The sequence below is a fragment of the Bos indicus genome, chromosome 18, assembly GCF_029378745.1.
Source record: "Bos indicus isolate NIAB-ARS_2022 breed Sahiwal x Tharparkar chromosome 18, NIAB-ARS_B.indTharparkar_mat_pri_1.0, whole genome shotgun sequence".
NCBI lineage: Eukaryota > Metazoa > Chordata > Mammalia > Artiodactyla > Bovidae > Bos > Bos indicus.
Window position 1 is genome coordinate 62,653,897 of NC_091777.1, and position 21,886 is coordinate 62,675,782.

Here is a 21,886-nt window from a genome sequence, read left to right on the forward strand (position 1 = left end):
GGGGCAAGCTGTGCTCCGTCTTCCAAATTTTTCTCTGTTATCACTTGGAACCTTTCCATATTTTTACACAGCAAACTTCTTTGTTCTTTCTTTTATGAACACACAGCATTCTTCTGGGTAGATTTATCACTCAAATCCCTGACCAATGGGCATTTAGTTCACTTCCCCTGTTTTGAAGCAAGGCACAATACTGCAACGATTAACCTGATACAGACACCTCTCCTGGCATGTTTCTGAGTAGCGCTGGTATATTTCTTTCCTATTTCCATTTGCTCCTCTTCCCATTTCTAACTCTTGGTTTTCATCCTGCGGGTTTCAGCAGAAACACTGTTGCCTCCAGGAAGCCCTCAGGGGTCACTCTCACTCAGAGGCGAGTCTGCTCCGGTAATCCCACGGCATCCTGTTTCCTGCCTTGGAGCACACTCTCCAGGAGGGCAGGAGGGCCTGTGACTGTCTCCTGCTCCGTCAGACCGGGAGCTCCCTGTGCACTGGGTCCGGTGGCCTCTGTCTTAGCTACTTCAGCTCCAGCACCAAGGACAGAGCTAGCTCATAGTAGGTGCTCAGTAAACACCGGTGGCTTCGGATGGAGTGAAAGTACGTAGCACAATGAGTAACTGGTTTCTTAGCGTCAAGTGGATAGCCACGGGGGGGTTAATCACGGAGGGCGAGACTGAGGCTCACAGAGGGAACGTCGCCTTCTCAGGCAGCCGCGTGACGGCTGCAGCCAGGTTCCCGTCCCGATTGCGGAGACTTTTCCGTCGCCTGTCACTCAGGGCCGCATTCACCATCTTTCCCGGCCACCCGCCTCGCCCCGCACAGTGCCTGGCGCAGACAGGACCTGATGAATGTGCATGTGTTGAAGGAATGAATGGGTGTGTGTGTGTGTGTGTGGGTGGGTGTGGGTGTGTGTGTGTGTTGTGAGAGGTGGGGGCTGACCTCCTGGAGGCAGAGGACGGGCCCTCAGCCCCCTCCCCTTAGAGGACCCAGGCGTCCGAGCCGCCCTGCGTCCCCGCCTCCTGGGTCCCCCCGTCCACCCGCTTCCGGCCTCCCCGCCAGCCTTTTCCCCTTCCAGGCGCGGACGAGGAGCCGGGTTTCCGGGGGGAAGGCTTAGGCGGCGACACCGAGGCGGCCTCCTCCCCCGCCCCCGCCCCCACCGCGCTCCGGGGCCCTGCCTCCCCGCCACCGCCGTCCGCGCTCGGCCGGCCGCGGGGAAGGAAGAAAGGAGCGGAGAGGCGGAGGGCGCGGAGGTAAGGGCCGGGCGCCGGGCCGAGCCGCGGGCCCAGGGCTCAGAACCCTGCTGGGGAGGCCGCTACCCGCCGCCCCGATTCTGCTGATCACGCCTGCGGGGGGCCGAGGGCTCGGCCCGGTGGGGGGACGGGCCCCCCTCGGGGGCCGGGGGCTCCCCACCCAGCCCCAGTGGCCTTTCCCGGGGGGGCATCCAGGCCCGGGCCCCCAGCCCCCTTCTCTCCCTTGTCTCAGGCGCCCGGCCCCCTCCCCCAGCCCTCTCCACCCCCGGGGACCCCGGAATCCACACCCCCCACCCCAGGTACTCAAGTCTAGATGCGGGTACCCAGCAATTCCTCCCCAGCTCTCGCGCACCCCCAGCCCCCGGAATCCGGGCCCCTGAGCCCCCTCCCAGCCCAGGACTCCCAGCCCTCCTATCCCGGCCTCTCCCAGCCTCTGGCCACCCGGGCACCCACACTCCATTTCCGGGGCCTCCGGACTCTGCCTCCCACCCCCTCCTCTCTGGCACCGGGGACTGTGTCCCGGCCCCTCCCGGCAGGCTCCGGCCGGGTCCCTCCGGAGGAAAAGCGCTTCACCGACTTTGCCCCCGTTTCTTCTGTCTGTCTCCGTCTCGTTCTCTGTCTCCCTGTCTCTCCGAGCTCCATCCTGCTACAGTCCCGCTGGCCTCTGTGCTGGCCCCATCTCTGCCTGCATCTCTTTGTTTTCTCTTCATCTCTGTCTCTGCTGGGTGTCCCCATCTCTCTCCTGCTTTCTGCTTCTCGCCGTCCCATCTTCCTGCTTCTCCAGGTCTCTGCCTCTCACCCCGGCCCCTTTCCTCCGTCTGTCTCTCCCTCTCTTGCCTCGCTAACCCTCTGACCCTCTCAGTCTCTCCATCGCTCTGTCTCTGCATTTCCGCACCGCCCCCCCCCCAACCCCACCCCCAGCCCCCGCAACAATATCTCTGTCTTTTCCCTTTCTCTTTACAGGCATGGATCCGCAGCCCCCTCCACCAGCCCAGGGCAGCCCACCTCACCGGGGCCGGGGCCGGGGCCGGGGCAGAGGCCGTGGGAGAGGCCGAGGCCGTGGCCGGGGGGGCGCCGGAGCCCCCCGGGCGCCCCTGCCCTGCCCCACGTGTGGCCGCCTCTTCCGCTTCCCCTACTACCTCTCCCGGCACCGGCTGAGCCACTCGGGCCTGCGGCCCCACGCCTGCCCCCTGTGCCCCAAGGCCTTCCGCCGGCCGGCCCACCTCTCCCGCCACCTGCGTGGCCACGGGCCGCAGCCCCCGCTGCGCTGCGCCGCCTGCCCTCGCACTTTCCCCGAGCCGGCGCAACTCCGGCGCCACCTGGCCCAGGAGCACGCAGGAGGCGGCGTTGAGCTGGCCATCGACAGGGCAGCCAAGGAGGCAGCCGAGTCCGGCTGGGGCCCGCAGGACAAGGCCGCCGAGCAGCCACCCGGCGCCGGAGCCGAGGAGGAAGACGCAGCGGCTGAGGAGGAGGCAGCGGCGCGGCCCGAGCCGTGGGCCGCGGGGGAGCCAGGCACGCCAGCGGCCGCCACAAGCGCGGGGCCCCGCGAGCCGGAGGGGGCCGAGGCCGAGGCCGGGGCGGCGGAGCTCAGGGCCGAGCTGGCGCTGGCGGCTGGGCGGCAGGAGGAGAAGCAGGTCCTGCTGCAGGCCGACTGGACGCTGCTGTGTCTCCGCTGCCGGGAGGCCTTTGCCACCAAGGGCGAGCTCAAAGCGCACCCGTGCCTGCGCCCCGAGGGCGACCAGGAGGGCGAGGGGGGACCCCCGCCGCGCCCCAAGCGCCACCAGTGCTCCATTTGCCTCAAGGCCTTCGCCAGGCCCTGGTCGCTGTCCCGCCACCGGCTGGTCCACTCCACCGACCGCCCCTTCGTGTGCACGGACTGCGGCCTGGCGTTCCGCTTGGCCTCCTACCTCCGCCAGCACCGCCGCGTCCACGGCGCGCTCAGCCTGCTGGCCCCGCTGCCCGCAGCGGCCAAGAAGGACGACAAGGCGGTGGCAGTGAGCGGCCGGACCTCAGGGAGGGGGCCCGAGGGGGGCGAAGGGGCGGAGGGGGGGCCGGGCGGGCAGAACGGAGGCGAGGCGGCCCCGGCCCGGGCCCCGGCCGGCGAGCCCCGCTTCTGGTGCCCAGAGTGCGGCAAGGGCTTCCGGCGCCGGGCGCACCTGCGGCAGCACGGGGTGACCCACTCGGGCGCGCGGCCCTTCCAGTGCGTGCGCTGCCAGCGGGAGTTCAAGCGGCTGGCCGACCTGGCACGCCACGCGCAGGTGCACGCGGGGGGCCCGGCCCCGCACCCCTGCCCGCATTGCTCGCGCCGCTTCTCCCGCGCCTACAGCCTGCTGCGCCACCAGCGCTGCCACCGTGCAGAGCTGGAGCGGGCCGCTGCTGCGCAGCAGGCGATGCAGGCCCCGGCCTCGCCACCGCGCGCCCCGCCGTCCCCCGCGGGCCAGGAGACCGAGGGGCTCCCGCTGCCCCTCGACCACATCAAGGAAGAGCCGCCATCCCCGGGGTCCCCGCCCCAGTCGCCGGCGGCGGCACCCCCTGTCTTCCTCAGCGCCTCCTGCTTCGACAGCCAAGACCACTCAGCTTTCGAGATGGAGGAAGAGGAGACTGAGAGCAAGGCTCACCTGCGCGGTCTGGGGGGCCTGGCCTCCTGACCCGCACCCACCCCCTTCAGCCCCACCGTGGGAGCCACCCCTGGTTTGCAGCATGGAGGAGGGAAGTGAAAGGAGAGGAGCCTCCTCTGTGAACCCACCCTCCCCTTCCAGCCCTCGACACTAGGGGCGGGGGCTGGACGCCCCTCAGTCCCCATCGCCCACCCCCAGGCCCCTGATGCTGGTTAGAAACTGCTCGCCCCACGTCTGTAGGCAGGATTCTGAGTCGGAGGCGGAGGACATTGGCCAGAGGGATGGACACTGAAGGGGGGACCCCCCCCCAGCCTGGCTGCCTCCCCGTTTCACACACTGGACACCATCACCTCTTTGGAACTGCCGAATCCTGGGGTGGGGGGCAGTTCCCAGTGAGCAAAGGTCTGTCCCTGTCCCTTTGTCCGTCTGTGAATAAATGTGAGTTTGTGGAACTGGAGAGAGTGGGGCTGTCTGTACGGGGAAGGCCAGTGGGGTGGGGAAGTCGGGAGCAGGGCGGCGTCCGCCAGGCCCTGAGCCTTGGCTCAGAGTGGAAGAAGGTAGAGCCCCACTTCAAGGGACGTGGGCCCGCGAGCCAAGCAAGACACTCATGAGAAAAGCCAGGGGTGGGAAACAACAAGCTGCCCTCTGCCCAGGGGTCTTTGGGGACCCCTACATGCACTCATTCACCGAATACTGCCTGGGCGCAGCGTGAGGCCCTGGAGACGTGAGAAGAGGAAAGCCACTCTGCGGGGACCCGGGACTGCCACTCAGCACCGGCTGACACGGTGTAGCCGCAGGCCCCAGGCGGTGCTCCCGCTGAAACGGAAAATAATACATTCATGATAAAATAATTAAAACAGAATAAGATTAAACACTCCTCAGTCACACTGTTTCAAGTGCCCAGTATCCCCCTGTGGCCGGTGGCTACCCGGCTGGACAGCACAAATCTAAAACATTCCACATCACCAAACGCTCCACCAGAACCTCGCTGTCCTAGGTAATAAACCAGTCTGCCCCACAACATCAGGTACTGATAAGGGCTTCCAGGAGGACTGCAGGGCGCTGTGCAGACGGAGCCCAAGGGGACGGCAGGGCCTCTGGGGAGATGACCTCTGACCTTCCGACCTTCTGACCTGAATGAAGAACCGGTGGAAAGAGGGAAGAGCAGGGGCAAAGGAGCAGGTGTGTGTGTGTGTGTGTGTGTGTGTGTGTGTGTGTGTGTGTGTGTGTGTGTGTTGGGTGGCTTCTCCCTGTTTAAGAAACCACAAGGAATCATGGGTGGGGTGGGCAGTGTCATTGTGTACACAGCCTCGAGGTCTGCGTGTGTGTGTGTGTGTGTTTAGCCCATTTGTTTAGGTCCTAGTAGTGGAGAGGGGATGTCTCCAGGCCAGTCCTCCTTAAGCTCCCTCTCTTTCCTCCTACCAACATCCTGCCCCCCCTCCCCCGCCCCGACATGGGTGCCCGTCGACGGCTCTCTCACCCTGTGCAGAGAGTGGCCCTGACTACTTAGGTTATCTCCACATCTGGGAGGCCAGGAGAGGGACGGGTGACATCATCCTTGTTTTCCAGAGCAGCAAACGGAGGCTCGAGGCTCAGGGAGGGTGTCTGCTTCCCTGGTGCGATGAAACACTGGCAGAGAGAGCGGGCAGGAGGGAAGCTGCGAAGATGGGGGCTGAGAGGCAGGCCGGGGAGACGATGACCACTCGGCACTTTGCAGAATTCCCAGATGTAACGAGACGCATTGTAGCCGAGCCCTTGGAACGGTGCCCGGCACGTGGGAAGGTCTCCATTTGTGCTGCATTCACCACACCCCAGGCTGCATGTTGGCGCCAAAGACCAGAGGAACACCTGCCCTCGGGGAGCTCACAGACTGCTGGGGAGGTAATCACATATCGGCAGAATAATGACAGTTTCCAAACAAGCCCCATTCTCCAGTGCACCAGATCCTACCTGAAACTATAACTTCACCTTGGGTGCTGGGGGAAAAGGGGCTGGGGTATGTTTCCTTACAGGCCAGCCACCTCCCTCCCCAGGAACCTTCAGTGGCTCCCTATTACCACACACCAATGGCGGGCCAGACACCGTTTCAGCACAATCTCACAGATGCAACTGCTTGAGGAAGGTGATTACACAGCCCCGTTTATAGAAGAGGCAAACTGAGGGTTCATGCTAAGAAGGCATTTGTCCTACTTCCGTGATCACTAACATGAACTGAGCCCTTTGGATCAACGTATTGCTGTGGGGAATTCCCTGGAGGTCCAGTGGTTAGGACTCTGGACCCCTACTGCCAAGGTCCTGGGTTCAATCCCTGCTCAGGGAACTAAGACCCCCACAAGGTCCATGGCATGACTGAAAAAAAAAAATCACTTTGTGGAAAGAGTTGAAGACAGTGGTTGACACCTGGGGGAAAGTTTTTGCTGCTGTTTCTTTCTTATTGATATAGATATGATCTCAGGGGATCATAGTTCCCACAGGGAACATCCTCACCATTTTCCAGAGGAGTTAACACCGCTTGGAGCAGGACTCTCTTGTCCAAAGTCCCATAGGTAGGCAACGGTGGATGCGGGATTCCAAGGCAGGCTGGACTGGTTCCACACCCTGAACCCTGCACCAAGCCCATATGACCTTCACAATCAGCTCCCAGCCATATAATCCACCTTTCAAGGCCCCCCCACACACATCCTGGCCTCCAAGCCTCAAGGCACCCCCACTACAGGTGTGCCCACTACCCTCCCCCACCCCACATGCTTACTCATACTTCAAGACACTACATCTGAAGAGAAACATTCCTAGAACAAAATATAGGACATACGGCAAGAAAAGGGCCTTAGAGACACAGTCCACGTCTCCCATTCTACAGATGAGAAAACTAAGGCCCCTGTACATGGGACAGCCCCAGGAAATTGTAAACCAACCAAGCGATTGGTATTATTGTAAAGCAGTATTAGGGCTGTTCGTGAATCTTAACTCTGTGTTGATTGCTGTCTTTCCCTGGAGTGAGCATTTTACACAGACGATCTTGTCACACTTGATCATAATAATACAGAGCAGATTTCTTGAGTATTTGCCCTACGTCTCTAAGGAGATTCATGTAAATTAGCTCACAGTCTTCACAATGGCATCATTAGAGAGATACCATTATAGGCTCTGTTTTTTTCTTCTTAAGCATATTTGTTGAGGTGTCACTTACATTCCACAGAATTCACTCATCTTAAGTGTGCTGGTCAATGATTTTTGGTAAATTCACAGGATCATGCAAGTATCACCACAATCCAATTTTAGAACACTTTCATCACTGCTCCCCACCCCACCCCGCTCCAAAGATCTCTTCTGCTCATTAAATGCACTTCCAGCTTCCACCTTTAATCCCAGGCAGACACAAATGTACTTTCTGTCGCTAGAGACCTGTCTTTCCTGGACATTCCACAGACGTGTGTCACACAGCACATGGCCTCTTGTATCTGGTCTCTTTCACTTGATGTCCTCAAGGTCCATCCAGGTTGTAAATTGTATCGGCATGCCATTACTTTCACGGCTGAATAATATTCCATTCCATCCATTCATGGGCCTTTGGGTTGGATCCATTCTTTGGCTCTTACAAATAGTGCTGCTATGCAATGAAGGCACAGACATAGAGAAAGGACTGGTGGACACTGGGGGAAGGAGAGAGTGGGAAGAACTGAGAGAGCAGCACTGAAATATATACATTACCATGTGGAGAATTAGACAGCCTGTGGAACCTTGCTGTGAGACACAGGGAGCTCAAACCCAAAGCTCTGACGATCCAGAGGAGTGGGAGGTGGGAGGGAGCTTCCAGAGGCAGGGGTGTGTGTGTACCTATGGCTGGTCAGGCTGATGGATGGCAGAGACCAACACAATACTGTAAAGCAACTGTCCTCCAATTAAAAATAAATAACTTTAAAAAACAGTGCTGCTGTGAACACGTGTGTACAAGTCTTCCTGTAGACGTGTGTCTCCGTTTCTCTCGGGCAGATTCCCAGGAGCGGAATTGCGAGGGTGTGTGGGAAGTTTAAGGTGAGCTTTCCAAGAAACTGCCAGACTATTCTCCACCTACAGTCCCACCAGAGAGACACGCAGGCTTCCCAAGGGAGCTCTATTTTCCTGAGAAGGAAACTCTAGTCCAGAGACGTGAACGGACATGCTCAAGGTCTGGTAGGAAGCGGCAGTTCTCGATATGACCCTGAGCACAGTGGTCCCAAAGCCTGTGCTCTTCCCCACCTCCCACACCACCACTTTCTAGCTCTTTTTCTACTGAGGTAAAACAGAACATAAAATTTACCTTTTTACCCCTTAAGTGTGCAGTTCAGTGGTATTAAGGACATTCATATTGTCATGTAACCATCACCATCTTCAATCTCTGGAACTTTTTCATCATCCCCAACTGAAACTCTGTGCCCATTAAGCAATGATAACTCTCCATTCCCCTCCACCTGGCCCCCAAAAATCACCCTTCCACTTCTTGTCCCTACAAATATGACTATTGTAAGTATGTAAAGAAAACTCTTCTGTCTTTCTTCTCCACTCTACTCTAATGCTACTCATGAAATACTTCATCTCTGATACTCCTAGTCATCAAATGTCTGTGGCATTTGGTCACACATCAAGCAATTCATTATCAAACTTTTGTTGTTTAGTCACTAAATCATGTCTCACTCTTTTGCAACCTCATAGACCGTAGCCCACTGGGATCCTCTGTCCATGGAATTCTCCAGGCAACAATACTGGAATGGGCTGCCAGGGGATCTTCCTGACCCAAGGATTGAACTCGCAACCCCTGTACTGGCAGGCACTGGCAGGTGGATTCTTCACCACTGAGCCACCTGGGCCGTCTAGAATTCAATTCAGTTCTGACACTGTCCACCCAGAGATAACGTCAGATCGCACAGGGTAAGGGCTCAGCCCCACAAGACTGTATCTCCTCTCCCCACCTCCAGAACCAATCCAAGTCTAGGTTGTCACCATGCCAATGCCTGTGATTCATCCTTATCCTGTTCATTCATTTATTCATCCTAAACTCTACGGAGCGTCTTGTGTTTAGAGGTCAAACATCAGCAGATCAGCAAACAACCTCACGCTCCGGTAGGGGATGCATATAAATATACTCAGGACATCAGTTCAAGATAATACTTACTGGGTTTCCCTGGTGGTCCAGTGGTTGAGAATCCGCCTTGCAATACAGGGGACATGGGTCCAATCCCTGGTCTGGGAAGATCCCACATGCTGCAGGGCAGCTAAGCCTGTGCGTCTAGAGCCTGTCTCCACAGTAAAAGAAGCCACCACAATGAGAAGTCCGTGCTCTGCAATGAAGGCCCAGTGCAGCCAAAAAGTAATGAGAAAATGAAATAAACAAAGAAAATGAAATTTAAAAAACAAAGAAACAAAACACTGAACTCCCACTCTGGGCTGGGCACCGTGCTAGCTCACACGCTGTCTAATGAAACAGACACGAGGCCGTTCCCACGAGGGGCTCCTTCCTGGCGGGAGGATACAGACATGAAAACGCAGTGATCAGGGAAGAGACAAAGCATCTTCAGAGGGGATGATGTTGTGGAGTGGGGAGATGCGGGACAAGGTGGGAGTGCAGTGGGAACTCCAGGCTGTCCAAACAGGAGCTGAAGGAGGGGGCCTCGAAGATAACTGGGGACGTGTCCCAGGGGAGGGCAGAGCGGCTGCAGAGGTCCTGAGGTGAGACTGTGACCCGTGTGTCCTGGGAGCAGAGAGGCCAGCCTGAGCGGAGGAAGAGACGGGAGAGGAGATGAGCGAGGGGACGGGACCAGATCCAGCGGCAACTCACAGGAGCCTGCTCTCTGCTCCAGTGAAGTGCAGACAGCGCCTCGCAGGGACTCGTGAAGAGGCTGGCAGGACCTGATCTCCCTTTCCCTTTTAACACTTTATACATCTGTTTATTTAGGCTGTGCCACGTGGGTTGCAGGCTCTCAGTCCCCCAACCAGGGATTGAACCCAGGCCATGGCAGCGAAGGCACAGAATCATAACCACTAGACCACCAGGGACCTCCCCGTCCATCTTTTAAAAAATAAATAGATTTTAATATCTAAAGCTGCCGGGAGCAGGAGCTCACCCATGGCAAAGGTCATGAGGAAGGAGGCTCGGCATACGCAAAGGCGGGATCGAGCCTCAGGAGTCCCCCTGGAAATTCTCGAGCATCTACCCCCAAAACCAGAGTCTGCCTACTTTCTGCTTTGTGCTCTCACCTACACCTCTGACTTTACGGGGGGCTGTCCCCCACTACCTCTCTCTGAAAAAAAGAGTTAATTTACAGCTCCAGTTAATAAAGTTCCTGGGTGTGATAGTGTTTCAACCTAGAAACTCCTTTGGAAGTCCTCTAGCCTGCCTGAATAGGTTTTTCCGGCCACATGTGATTGCTCAGAGCCTCCCAACTGTGAGAGGCATGAGATGTTCTAAACTGTCTAAATACAGATTCCTTTGAGCAGTTAAAAGATTGATTAGAAATTGTATTGGTGAAGGGTTTTTCACTTGTTGGGCCAATGTTTGCTGCTAAGTCTCCATATCCCTTACCTGCTGTGTCCTTGGCAGTGTATTGATTAATATAATTGGTGTAAGTAGTAGCTTTAATGTTTGTAACCTTGGACCTTTGAGTTGGTTCTTTTTCTTGTTGTGGCCCACCGCAACTTTGCCCTATGGGAGTGCAGCTTTGATGCTTTCGGAGGGTGGCGCCTGACTAATCACCTTTAAAGAAAAATAAGTTTTCTGAAGAAAGGGTCTTAAAATGTTAACAGGCCTCCGGGCCAGAAGATGATGCAAATCACCTAAACCTTTGCATATGATAAGTTTGCAGGAAGAAAGCCTGGCTTACTGCTGACTCTACCCCTTCCCCCATTATCCTCTACGCACAACTTAAGGTATAAAAACTACTTTGGAAAATAAAGTGCAGGCCTTGTTCACTGAAGCTTGGTCTCCCCATGTCGTTCTTTCTCTCACCTTCTGGCTGAATTATTCAGCCTCTTTTCTCCACTGAATTTCCTCACTGAGCTATCCTTATTTAACCACTCTTTATATCTTTAATTAATGCTTAATTGATCTATTGTTTCCTGATGATCGCCGAAGCCCTCTCCCCTTCGAAACCCCTGACTCCACCAGGGCTGGACCCCGGCATAAAGCCATTTTAGGTTCACAGAAAACTTGAGGAGAAATACAGACAGTCTCTATCCACCTATCCTTTAAAAATGCATTTCAAAGCAATCTGCAAACATGAGTCCACATCACTGCTAAACACTTCAGCATGTGTATCATACCAACATATCAAATATTTACCTAACTTCCTTGTCCTATTTAAAATTTAAATTCATTGAAAAGCATGCAGGTTATGTTGCTGCTGCTGCTAAGTTGCTTCAGTCGTGTCTGACTCTGTGTGGCCCCATAGATGGCAGCCCACCAGGCTCCTCTGTTCCTGGGATTCTCCAGGCAAGAACACTGGAGTGGGTTGCCATTTCCTTCTCCAGCAGGTTATGTTACCATCCAATAAACCTTGAGAGCTTACAGAAACACCTAAGTAGCACAGATTCTTCTTAAATAACTTCTTCCTTCTGGAATCATTTTTTTTTTTTTTGAATCATTTTAAATGTACAGAGAAGTTGCTATGATGGTACTGAGGTTGGGTACCCCTGACCCAGGTTTCCCAAATATCATCATGTCCTTACCATCCAAAACCAAGACGCCAATATCAGCAGGTTTCTATCAACCAAATGCGAGCCCTTCCTCAGATTTCGCTTGTTTTCCCTATTGTCTTTCTGTCCCAGGACCCCCGCCCTCCGCCTCACCCCCAGGACACCGTGCGGCCTTCCGTCCTGCCCCCTGAGCCTCCACTGGTCTGTGTGCACTCCTGAGGCTGCCTGGGTCTTGCACGACCCTGGCCGTCCAGAGCGATTCCTGGACGATAGGCCACGCCCACGCGCCCCGTGGCTCCTGGACGCAGGTACCCCCTGACGTCACTGAGTATGCTCCCCTCACCTGGAGGTTTGCATGCTGCGGAGTGACCCCCACCCCAACCGCTACTCTGTTAACAGACCGCTGAGCGCAGCTCCCCGCCCCTCGCGGAAGGAAGGGGGAGAAAGCTCCGCCTTCTGGAGGGGGCTGTATCCAGATACGTTTGGGGGGAGAATTCTTCTGTCCCTTCTGTTTATTTATGTATTCAGTCATTTATTTGAACCCGAATGGATTCACAGCTGTTTCTTTTATACTTTGAGCGACAAACACCACGTTATCTCATATAAATAGTCTACATTACCGTCCAATGCCACCTTATGAATCCCATAGAAACTCACCTGTGTTTGATTGCCATGTGTTGTCAAGGGAAAGAAGCACAGGGAACTCGGTGTCTTGTAGTAACCTATAAGGGAAAAGAATCTGAGAGTATGTGTGTGTGCAAGCGTGTGTGTCTCTGTGTGTGTGTAACTGGGGCTTCCCCAGGAAGAGTCTGAAACTGTATGTGTGTGTATGTGTCTGTGTGTGTATGTAACTGGGGCTTCCCCAGAAAAAGAATCTGAAAGAGTGAGTGTGTGTGTGTTTGTGTGTGTAACTGGGCTTCCCCAGTGGCTCAGTGGTGAAGAATCTGCCTGTCAGCTCAGGAAACGCAGGTTCGATGCCTGGTTGGGAAAGATCCCCTGGAGAAGCGAATGGCAACCCACTCCAGTATTCTTGCCTGGAGAATCCCATGGACAGAGGAGCCTGGTGGGCTACAGCCCATGGGGTTGCAAAGAGTCGAATGCAACTGAGCATGCACACACTTGTGTGTAACTGTGTAACTGTGAAGCAGTTTGCTGTGTATCTGAAACTAACACAACACTGGAGATCAAGTACACTTCAATAAAAAAATCAAAACCAGAGAGAGAACCAGTGCTGAACGGGAAGCAAGGGCTTCTGGCCAGCGTGTGACGAGAGACGAGACTTCAGCCTGCTGATCAAGGAGGGCTTTTGAGGAGAGGTAACGGGAGACTTGGGCTTCCCTGGTGGTTCAGTGGCTCAGTGATAAAGGACCTGCCTGCCAATGCAGGAGACCCAGATTTGATCCCTGGGTCGGGAAGATCCCCAAGAGGAGGGCATGGCATCCCACTCCAGTTTTCTTGCCTGGAAAACCCCATGGACAGAGGAGCCTAGCAGACTACAGTCCAAGGGGTCCCAAAGAATTGGACTTGACTGAGCAACTGAACAATGATTGGGGATTTGTCCCAGACAGGCTGAGGAGCTGAGCCAGGGAGGGGTTCTGAGGCCCACAGGGTCGGCCACCTGCCCGGAGCTCACCCGCCTCTCCCGGGCACCAGCCCCACGGCAGCTTCAGCCCTCTGCTCTCAGCAGCCCTGGAGGGCAGTTTGGAATTCAGCTGCCAAGGCCAAGTCCCCAGCCTCCTGTGGCCTCTTATCTCGCCACGCCCGGCCCTGTGCCTGGCACCGACCCGCGCTCTGCAAATACTCCCCGCCACTCACCCGGCCGCCCGAGCCCCCGCTGCCCTCCTCCGCCCTCCTCCCAAAGCAGCTCTTTCACCTCCAGGAGGGAGGGGGCACTGGTGGGTCCTGGCGGGAAGCCAGGGACGTGACCCAGCTGGGGTGGCCGGGAGAGAGCTGAGCGGCCTCCAGACTTCTAATAATGGGATAATCAGCACGCTACTACTTGTTATCTGGCCTGTTTGCTGGCGTCAGGCACTTCACACGCCTTTTCTGGTTTCATCTCCACAACAACTCGCTGGTTACCAGCACAGACCATGCTGCCTGGCCTTGTGGCCAGGGACGGGCCAGCCTCTTGGCCTGGAATGACCCTTCCCCCTCCCCCCAGGAGGCCCACCCTGTACCCCAGCTCTCTAGGGAGAATTGTTAGATGACCCCCAAGATCCCTGGTCCCTGGGTGACCACACACCTCTTCCTAATTATTCAATCAGATGTGGATGTCGGTGCTGCTGTGAAGGAACATTGAAGCTGGAATTAAGGTTCCAAATCTCAGATAAGAATTGGCTCTTTGGTGGATTTGGCCTTATCAGGTGACCTCCCAGTAGGAAGTGTACCTTCATTGGCCTGGTCCCAGCAGGTGACCTCCCAATAGGAATTGGCTCTTTGATGGGCCTGGTCCATCAGGTGACCTCCCAGTAGGAAGGTCTCTTCAGTGGGCCTGGCCTCATCAGGCGACCTCCATTGCAACCTCTGGAAAAGGAGACTCAAAACAGGAGGGGTGTTCAAAAGCAAGGAGATTCTCCATTGTTACCTTTGAAGGTAGAGGGGATCCCACAACGAGAAGGTGTATCTCTGTGTCTCCCACTCAATTTTGTTTTAAACCCAAAACTGCTCTTAAAAATAAGTTTACTTTAAAAAAGAAATTAAAAAGAACCCCACAAACCAAGAAGGATGCTGATAGTTCTTCCACAATAATGACTGAACATCATTCTGTTACATACAGGACAGGGGGTGTTAAAATGACATGGGTCCAATACCTCAGGTCGCTGGGGCTTCTGGTTAGAATGCGTGATTCACTGGGACAGGAATTGTTTTTATCTCTTTATTGAGATACAGTTCCTAGACCCTACAATGCGTCCATTTAAAGTGTACAACTCAGGGGATTTGGTGTCATCACAGACTTGTGTGACCATCACCACAATCAATTTCAGAATACTTCCATCACCCCAAAAAGAAACACTGTAAAAGAAGACAAAATAATAATAATTAAAAAATAAAACAGAAAGAAAAAGAATAAAAGAAACACGATAGCCCTTAGGCATCCTCCTCATTGACCCATCTCCTGGGCAACCATTTCGTCCCCTCTCCATCTCTGATATTTGCCTCTGATGGTGGGGGTTGCACACTCTGCTCTGATGTGTCCCTAAAACCTGCAGTCCTGCTGGCTACATCCAGCAGGCAGGTGCTCCGCAGTTGAATGTAACTTGGTAAAGCAACCACCTGCCAATGCAGGAGACACAAGAGATGTGGGTGGCTTTGATCCCTGGGTCAGGAAGATCCCCTGGAGGAGGGCATGACTACACACTCCAGTGTTCTTGCCCAGAGAATTCCATGGACAGAGGAGCCTGGCGGGCTACAGTCCATGGGATCGCAAAGAGGTGGACATGAGTGAAGTGACTTAGCACACACGCACTCGATCTGTTTTTGAGTTCCAGTCACAACTGCTCTGTCTCAGAGCCTTGTCTCTCCCTCACCCACTGTCCAGCAGGACCTTTCAGAGTCACCTCCGTTAGAGCAGGAAATACACTGCTTCACAGTTGCCTGTGTCCTTGTCCAGGGCACCCTCCGGACTCCTCGGGCCAGGGATGGAATCTACCTGGTCCTCTTGGCTCATTAGGCCCCGGGGATGTGGGTGTTGCCTTTGAATGGAAACCAAAGCAGTCAGCATCCTCGACACACACGTGTCCCCAGCCTGCAGCCCAGCAGAGAGGCCCCGGGGGTGAGGCACGGAGCCCACCTGTCCCTGAGTGAGTCCTGACTTCGCAGCTGACCCCCAGCGGGACGCCGGGCAGGAGATTTAATCTCTGCGAGTCTCCCTTTCCTCAACTATAAAACGGAGCTAATAATAGGACCTACCTCTTCCCCATGGCTGCGAGGATTAGCACAGGGGCTGGTAATACACAGAGCTCCGTAAATACTGGCTATAATTATCGCTAAGCATGCGGGATTTATGAAGCCGTGACACACGCCCTTTGCTGGTCCATCCAGCGGCCGCCTCGCCCCGCACACGTTTCCGGAGGAGAGGGAGCGAGATGCAGAGCGCCTCCGGGGACTGTGAGTCCTTCCCCGTGACTGGGGTGTTGGGTGAAGCTGGGTGGGGCGGCAGATAAGACGGGGCCAGTGCCAGCCCCGAGAGGGCTCTGAGGCCAGCCTGGGGACCGTGGTCTCTTTCCCCGAGGGCAACAAGGAGCCAGCGGGTCGTCCTGAGAGGCTGAGGGACAAAGGTTATCTCTGAGCGTTAGGAGGATGGCTTTGGGGGTGACAAGGGGCGGGGGGAGACTGGAGGTCTGCAGGAGGTGGAGGCAGCAGGGTGGCCCACATGGGAGACGAAGCGGCCATGACCTTGGCCTTCAGCCCAGTTCGCGTGGAGACTGCCATGATTCTGAGCCCACCGCCTCTAGACTTCTAGAGAGATCTGGGAGGGTCTGCAGAACCGCTTTCGTCTGCCAGCCATGTGCTTCCATTTTTACAGACGCAAAAGAGACAAGCGGAACGTAATTGTGAAATGGTTTCGTTCACCCCATATGGTGTATTTTTTTTCCTTACTCACGGTAGTGATGCTTTATAGCCCGGCATGAAGAAATGAAAGTGTTAGTTGCCCAGGTTGTGTCTGATTCTTTGTGACCCCATGGACTGTAGCTCCCCCCAGGCTCCTCTGTCTGTGGGGATTTCCCCAGGCAAGAATTCTGGAGTGGGTTTCCATTCCCTTCCCCTGGGGGGATCTTCCCCACACAAGGATCGAACCCAGGTCTCTGGCATTGCAGGCAGATTCTTTACCACTGGGTCACCAGGGAAGCCCCCTATAGCGGCATAGTGAACCCTGGATAACTGATCCTGAACTAGTGCAGGGTGGGAGGGGAAATACAGGGTTAGGCTCCTGATAGACTTTGATCACGCTCTGTTGTTGCTATTAATTGATTTATACATAATCTTGTTTTATGTGTGTTTCCACTTAAAGGCACCTTGTCTAATGCACACTGTTGACTCACTGACATTGAACTCAGAGCCAACAGTGCTCTCACGCCCAGAGGAAGCTTATCTATCCTTTCCTCCATAAGGCATGTCCCAGCTCTCTTAGGCTTTTGAGACAGCATTGGGCTTTATGTTTGGGCCTGAGTAGCGGGTGTTTGAAGCAGTAAAATCACCAACAAAAAGCCCAATACTGCGAAAAAAGAAAAAAAAGATGGTCCTTTACTGCGATGCAAGCTTGTTCCCCCTCAGCTGGGAACACGTGTCAGAGAGGAGAGGTGTTGGCCGCTCTGCGCATGCGCCAGGGGCCACAGCGGCATCTCAGTGGATAGGCGAACTGGCAGATACAGGAATCCGCCCAACGATGAGCTCGACTGTATATCCAAAACATTATCATGTCATCATGTAATTAATAGAAATGTCACCCACAGATAGCTTACATGCTCTTTTTCGTGCTAAGTCTTTGAAAGCCGGGGTCTGTTTTGTATTCACAGCGCATCTCAATTTGGCCTGGCCACGTTTCAAGTGCCCAAGAGCCCCACACGGCTGGTGGCTGGTGTATCAGTGCAAGTCCCTGCAGCTTTCTTCAGACTCTCCAAGGGCCCCGTGAACTCAAAAATAAAAATTGGAAAAGCAACATCAGATACGGCCATCTTGGAGAGAGCTGTGTGGAAATACCTAAGAATTTAGCTGCGCGTTCTTCTTTCCACCCAGAAATTCCACTTTGAGGCCAGTGCACCATGAAGTGTACTACTTCACACCAGACAACCCATATAAAAATGTCCTTTGCACCCCTGCCTGTAAGAGCACCATAGGAGAGAAAAAGAAAAGGTCTGTGCTCAGAAGAATGCATCTGTAAAGCACAGCATGTCCACACACTAGATTCTTCAACACCTTTGCAAAGAAAGGAACCTGAGGTCCCTCTAACAACACGGAAGAAACGCAGAAACAGGGTTGAGCGGGTGAGGACAAAAGCAGCCTACCAAAGGTCAGGGACCTGATACTATTTATACAACATTAAAAAACATGCAAGGCAATCCTCTAGGGCAGTCACGGATTCATACATATGTAGCAAAAGTATCTTTTTTAACATGAAGAATAACAAACGTCTCCTTAGGGACGGTGGTTACTTCTGGGATGGAAGGGGAGGATTTGGAGAAAGGTAAGTACACAGAGGATTCCAATTATGTTTGAAAAGTTGTATTTCTTCAGCTGCACGCTTGTGGGCGGGGAGGCACTAGTTATGCTTATTCGGGATATTTTGGGCGTGTGTGCCTGAGACATTCTTTTGCACAAGGAACCACAGCAAAGTTTTGTGCTGCTACATGACCTGGTCAGACAGACAGTGAGGGGGCATGTGTGGCTTTGAAAAATACTAGAACTAGGATCACAGGTCGATGGTGAGGGTTCTGTGAAACTCCTGGATGGGGGATAAAGCCCCCAGAACCGTATCTGGCCTGTTGTAACTGTCATCAGTGTGTCTGTTGCCGGAAATCATATGGATAAGCAATTGCTCTATTCTAGGTCCTACGTCTCAGAGAAGGCAATGGCACCCCACTCCAGTACTGTTGCCCGGAAAATCCCATGGACGGAGGAGCCTGGTAGGCTGCAGTCCATGGGGTTGCTAGGAGTCGGACACGACTGAGCGACTTCACTTTCACTTTCCACTTTCATGCATTGGAGAAGGAAATGGCAACCCACTCCAGTGTTCTTGCCTGGAGAATCCCAGGGACAGGGGGGCCTGGTGGGCTGCCGTCTATGGGGTCGCACAGAGTCGGACACGACTGAAGTGACTTAGCAGCAGCAGCAGTAGCAGCAGGTCCTACGTCTAGTGTCTTCGTCCATTATTTTATTTAACAGTGTTTATTCAGTGTATGTGCTGAAACTGAAGCTCCAGTATTTTGGTCACCTGATGTGAAGAGCCAACTTATTGGAAAAGACCCCGATGCTGGGAAAGATTGAAGGTGGGAGGAGAAGGGGCCCACAGAGGATGAGATGGTTGGATGGCATCACCGACTCGATGGACATGAGTTTGAGCAAGCTCCAGGAGATGGTGAAGGACAGGGAAGCGTGCTGCAGTCCACGGAGTCACAAAGAGTCAGGCGTGACTAAGTGACTGAACAACAACAACAACAAAAATCCAGTGTATGTAGAAATAAAGCCACCCACCCCGTGGGTGTGACTGAGACAGACGTGAGTGCCATGAACACAGGAGGGCAGGCGGGGAGCCCAGTCCTCATGATGCACCATGATAACCGCCAACAGTTAAGGTTTCCCAATTAAAGTCTTACTCTTTACAGATGAAACACACTGATTTAATGGTAGGGCTTTTCTTTCTTTTTATCTCTTTTTTTTTTCTTTTGGCCCAAGGATGGTGGGGAGTTGCAGGGTTGGGGGGTGGGCAGGTAAGCTATCAACTGCTCAGCCTTTGAAGTACAATTTTTTTTTGTTTGTGGCTTGTGGGATCTTAGTTCCCCAACCAGGGATCGAACCTGGACCCTTGGTGGTGAAAGCGCAGAGTCCTAACCACCAAGGGACTGCCAAGGAATTCCTTTTTCCTTTCTTTCTTTTTTATTTTGAAGTGTAAGTTAATTATTTATGTCTTTGCTATGTTAAGTGGCTTCAGTTGTGTCCGACTCTTTGCAACCCCATGGACTGTAGCCCGCCAGGCTCCTCTGTCCGTGGAATTCTCCAGGCAAGAATACTGGAGTTTTTATGTAATCTTTATTTGGAAAAAGATATCAAGTATATAAATAACATATAAATAAATGCTGGATATAATGTATATGATAGTACATACTGCATGTGTGTGTTAAGTTGCTCAGTCGTGTCTGACTGTCTGTGACCCCATGGACTGTAGCGCACCAGGCTCCTCTGTCCACAGGGACTCTCCAGACAAGAATACTGGGGTGGGTTGCCATTCCCTTCTCCAGACATGGTGTATATAATATCAGATCATGTATATTGCATTTATTATTGTGTTAGATACAATCAACATACACCATAAATGTATGCTACAAATGTTAGATGTTTCTTTAACAGTACACTCTGAGTAGGACCAGCAATCGCTCCCGTTTCTTAAGGAGGAAACGGAGGCAGGGAGGCAGCTGGACACTTGGCCGGGGGTCAGAGGCAGGAGGAGGTCACCAGCAGAGCGCCTGGGCTAGAGAGCAGAGGCCACGGGAAGGGGAGGGGAGGCCCAGAGCCCAGCTTTACCCAGGGGTGTGTGCACCCAGGGGCCAGGGCCGGAGCACCCCGTCCCCCGGCACACCTGCCTCTCCAGGTCACTCCGGGTGACCCCATGGGACAGTGTTACTAAATGGGGAGGTGCAAAGCTCTGCGGATCATCGGTGAGCCTCTGGTGGAGGGGGGGCAGGTACTGGGGAGGGCGGAGGCCTGCAGCGGCCCCTCTGACCCTCACCCCAAGGGCCCAGGTGGCCAGCTCTGCAGCTTGATCTCTCAGCTCCCGCCCAGCAGCTGGCCTGCAGGCACCCGCTCTCCCACAGCCCTCCCCACACACTCACAGCCGCCCCAGGCCCCCAGGGCAGGGGCTCAGCTCCAGCCTGCATGGTTGGGGGGTGGGGCAGAAGATAGCCTGGAGTCTCTAGAAACTCGGGGACCCTAGCGCTACCTGTCGCCACCTGCCGGCCCCTGCCTCAGTTTCCCCATCTGTAAATTGGAAGCCATCATTTTATTCAGCAAAAACATGTAAGGAGGACTTCCTTAAGTCTTGAACAGAAAGCAAAAAAAGAGCCAGGGAGGGCCTGACACCAGATCAGCACTGAATGAAAAGTCTCCAATGCATTATTTAATTTTAGTTTTTGAATCAGTAATACGCTGTGTTGCTGTTGTTCAGTGGCTCAGTCGTGTCCGACTCTTTGCGGCCCCCTGGACTGTAGCACACCAGGCTTCCCTGTGAGTCACTGTCTCCCAGAGTTTGCCCAAACTCATGTCCGTTGAGTCAGTGATGCTCTGAGGGAAACCGAAATACTAGGAAAGGCAGGGTGTTGCCGTTTCCCCAGGGCTGTGTCCACACTGACTACCGACCCCATAAAGCAGCCACAGGAGGCGTGTTTGGGGAAACGGGGGGCCGCGGAAGGCAGACTGGGTGTCAGTTCATTGTAAAGAATTACCGTTTGTGATTGAAAAAAGTTTTGCCATTGAGCTGGAAATTTTCCTTCCTTTGATGGGAGACGGAAACCTGAGGCACAGTTTGTGATGTCTGAAGCCTACTGAATCGCTTTTAGCTTTTTATGAGGGAAAATTTCCAGCAGAACCAAAACTAAAGAGTAAAGGCACATTCTTGTTCTCAGCAACACATGGGCAGCTGTGTCCCGATCCCAGCCCTCACTGGAGTCCTGATTTTCCAACACAGGAGTATTTGAAATCAAACACCAGACGGTGCCTTATTTTGCCCTAGAAGATTTCCGTGGGCTGCAATTTACTTTCAAACACACCATTGCCCCAACAGAAAAGAGAGAGAGCCAGTAGGGCCAAAAAAAGGGAACATGCATGAAATCTGGTCAGTGGACCGCCGGGTGCGGCCTTTCCTTACTCTGATCTGTGCTCACAACTTTCCACAAGCCCCGGAAAGTCCAAGACCAAAGGCGGCTCCGTCTGCCGCCAGCTCCCCTAACCCTGAGCCCTGCGCAGGCTCCCGGAGTGGACACGCGAGCCGGCGTCCGGGGACCCTTCCAAAAGCCGCGTCTTTTATTAATAGCAGGTTGTAGTAGGAGTGGAAAGCAACCAGGCTGAGTCACACAGGCCTGGCCCAGCCAGCCCATACCGCCTCCCCTCTGACCTGCTCGCCGCTCAGAACCTCAGTTTCCCACTCTGGAAACTGGGGCTAAGTCCCCGCCATTCTGGGGGTGCCGAGGAGGACCCAGTGTAAAGGCCCAAGCCGGGAGCTGGGCGCAGAGCCTTGCTGTGTCCAGGACGGAAGCCTGCCCCCCACCAGGGGCTCCATCAGGGGCTGAGAGCTCCTGGGCCTGAGCAAGGAGGGGCCGGGGGCCTAAGTCCAGGGCTGAGGGCGACCGTGGGGGCTCTTCCATGAAGGGGCTCTGGGAGTGGGCTCCCGGCCTCTGGAGGCCACGGGGGAGGCTAGATGCACATAGCCCAGGGCCCGTGTCCCAGGTAAAGGGCACAAAGCACCCGTCTCCCCTTTGCCTGCTGCCCTCCGGCCCAGCCCTTGGGGTTCAGGCTATGTTTTGTCCCCTCTGTCCTGGGAGCAGAGCCCAGAGTCCAGGCTGGTCTAAGTTTGGACGGGGGAGGAAGGGGGGCCGCGGGCGGGGAGGTGTGGGGGGACGGGATGTCTCTGAGCTGTCCCGGCCG

General features: G+C 54.6%; 1 protein-coding gene and 2 long non-coding RNA genes across 4 annotated transcripts; 2 read left to right on the forward strand and 1 right to left on the reverse strand.

Annotated features, from left to right (window-relative positions):
• The first annotated feature begins 1,091 nt into the window (after positions 1-1,091).
• Positions 1,092-4,317, forward strand: ZNF579 (zinc finger protein 579). 2 transcript variants are annotated; one of them, XM_070771717.1, is made up of 2 exons: positions 1,092-1,247; positions 2,211-4,317. In XM_070771717.1, the coding sequence occupies exon 2, from the start codon at positions 2,213-2,215 to the stop codon at positions 3,893-3,895; it is 1,683 nt and encodes a 560-aa protein (XP_070627818.1). In that variant the 5' UTR covers positions 1,092-1,247; positions 2,211-2,212; the 3' UTR covers positions 3,896-4,317. The 2 variants fall into 2 exon arrangements, with proteins under 2 accessions (XP_070627818.1, XP_070627819.1); XM_070771718.1 differs by lacking the exon at positions 1,092-1,247 and adding an exon at positions 1,269-1,546.
• A 2,885-nt stretch (positions 4,318-7,202) lies between these two features.
• Positions 7,203-13,555, reverse strand: LOC109572182 (uncharacterized). Its single transcript, XR_002182752.2, has 4 exons — positions 13,407-13,555; positions 12,191-12,255; positions 9,018-9,183; positions 7,203-7,518 (listed from the first exon to the last, which is right to left on the reverse strand). It is a non-coding gene; the product is annotated as an uncharacterized lncRNA (long non-coding RNA).
• A 1,639-nt stretch (positions 13,556-15,194) lies between these two features.
• LOC139177206 (uncharacterized) lies at positions 15,195-21,688 on the forward strand. Its single transcript, XR_011561706.1, has 3 exons — positions 15,195-15,640; positions 17,050-17,717; positions 18,080-21,688. It is a non-coding gene; the product is annotated as an uncharacterized lncRNA (long non-coding RNA).
• Positions 21,689-21,886: the final 198 nt, after the last annotated feature.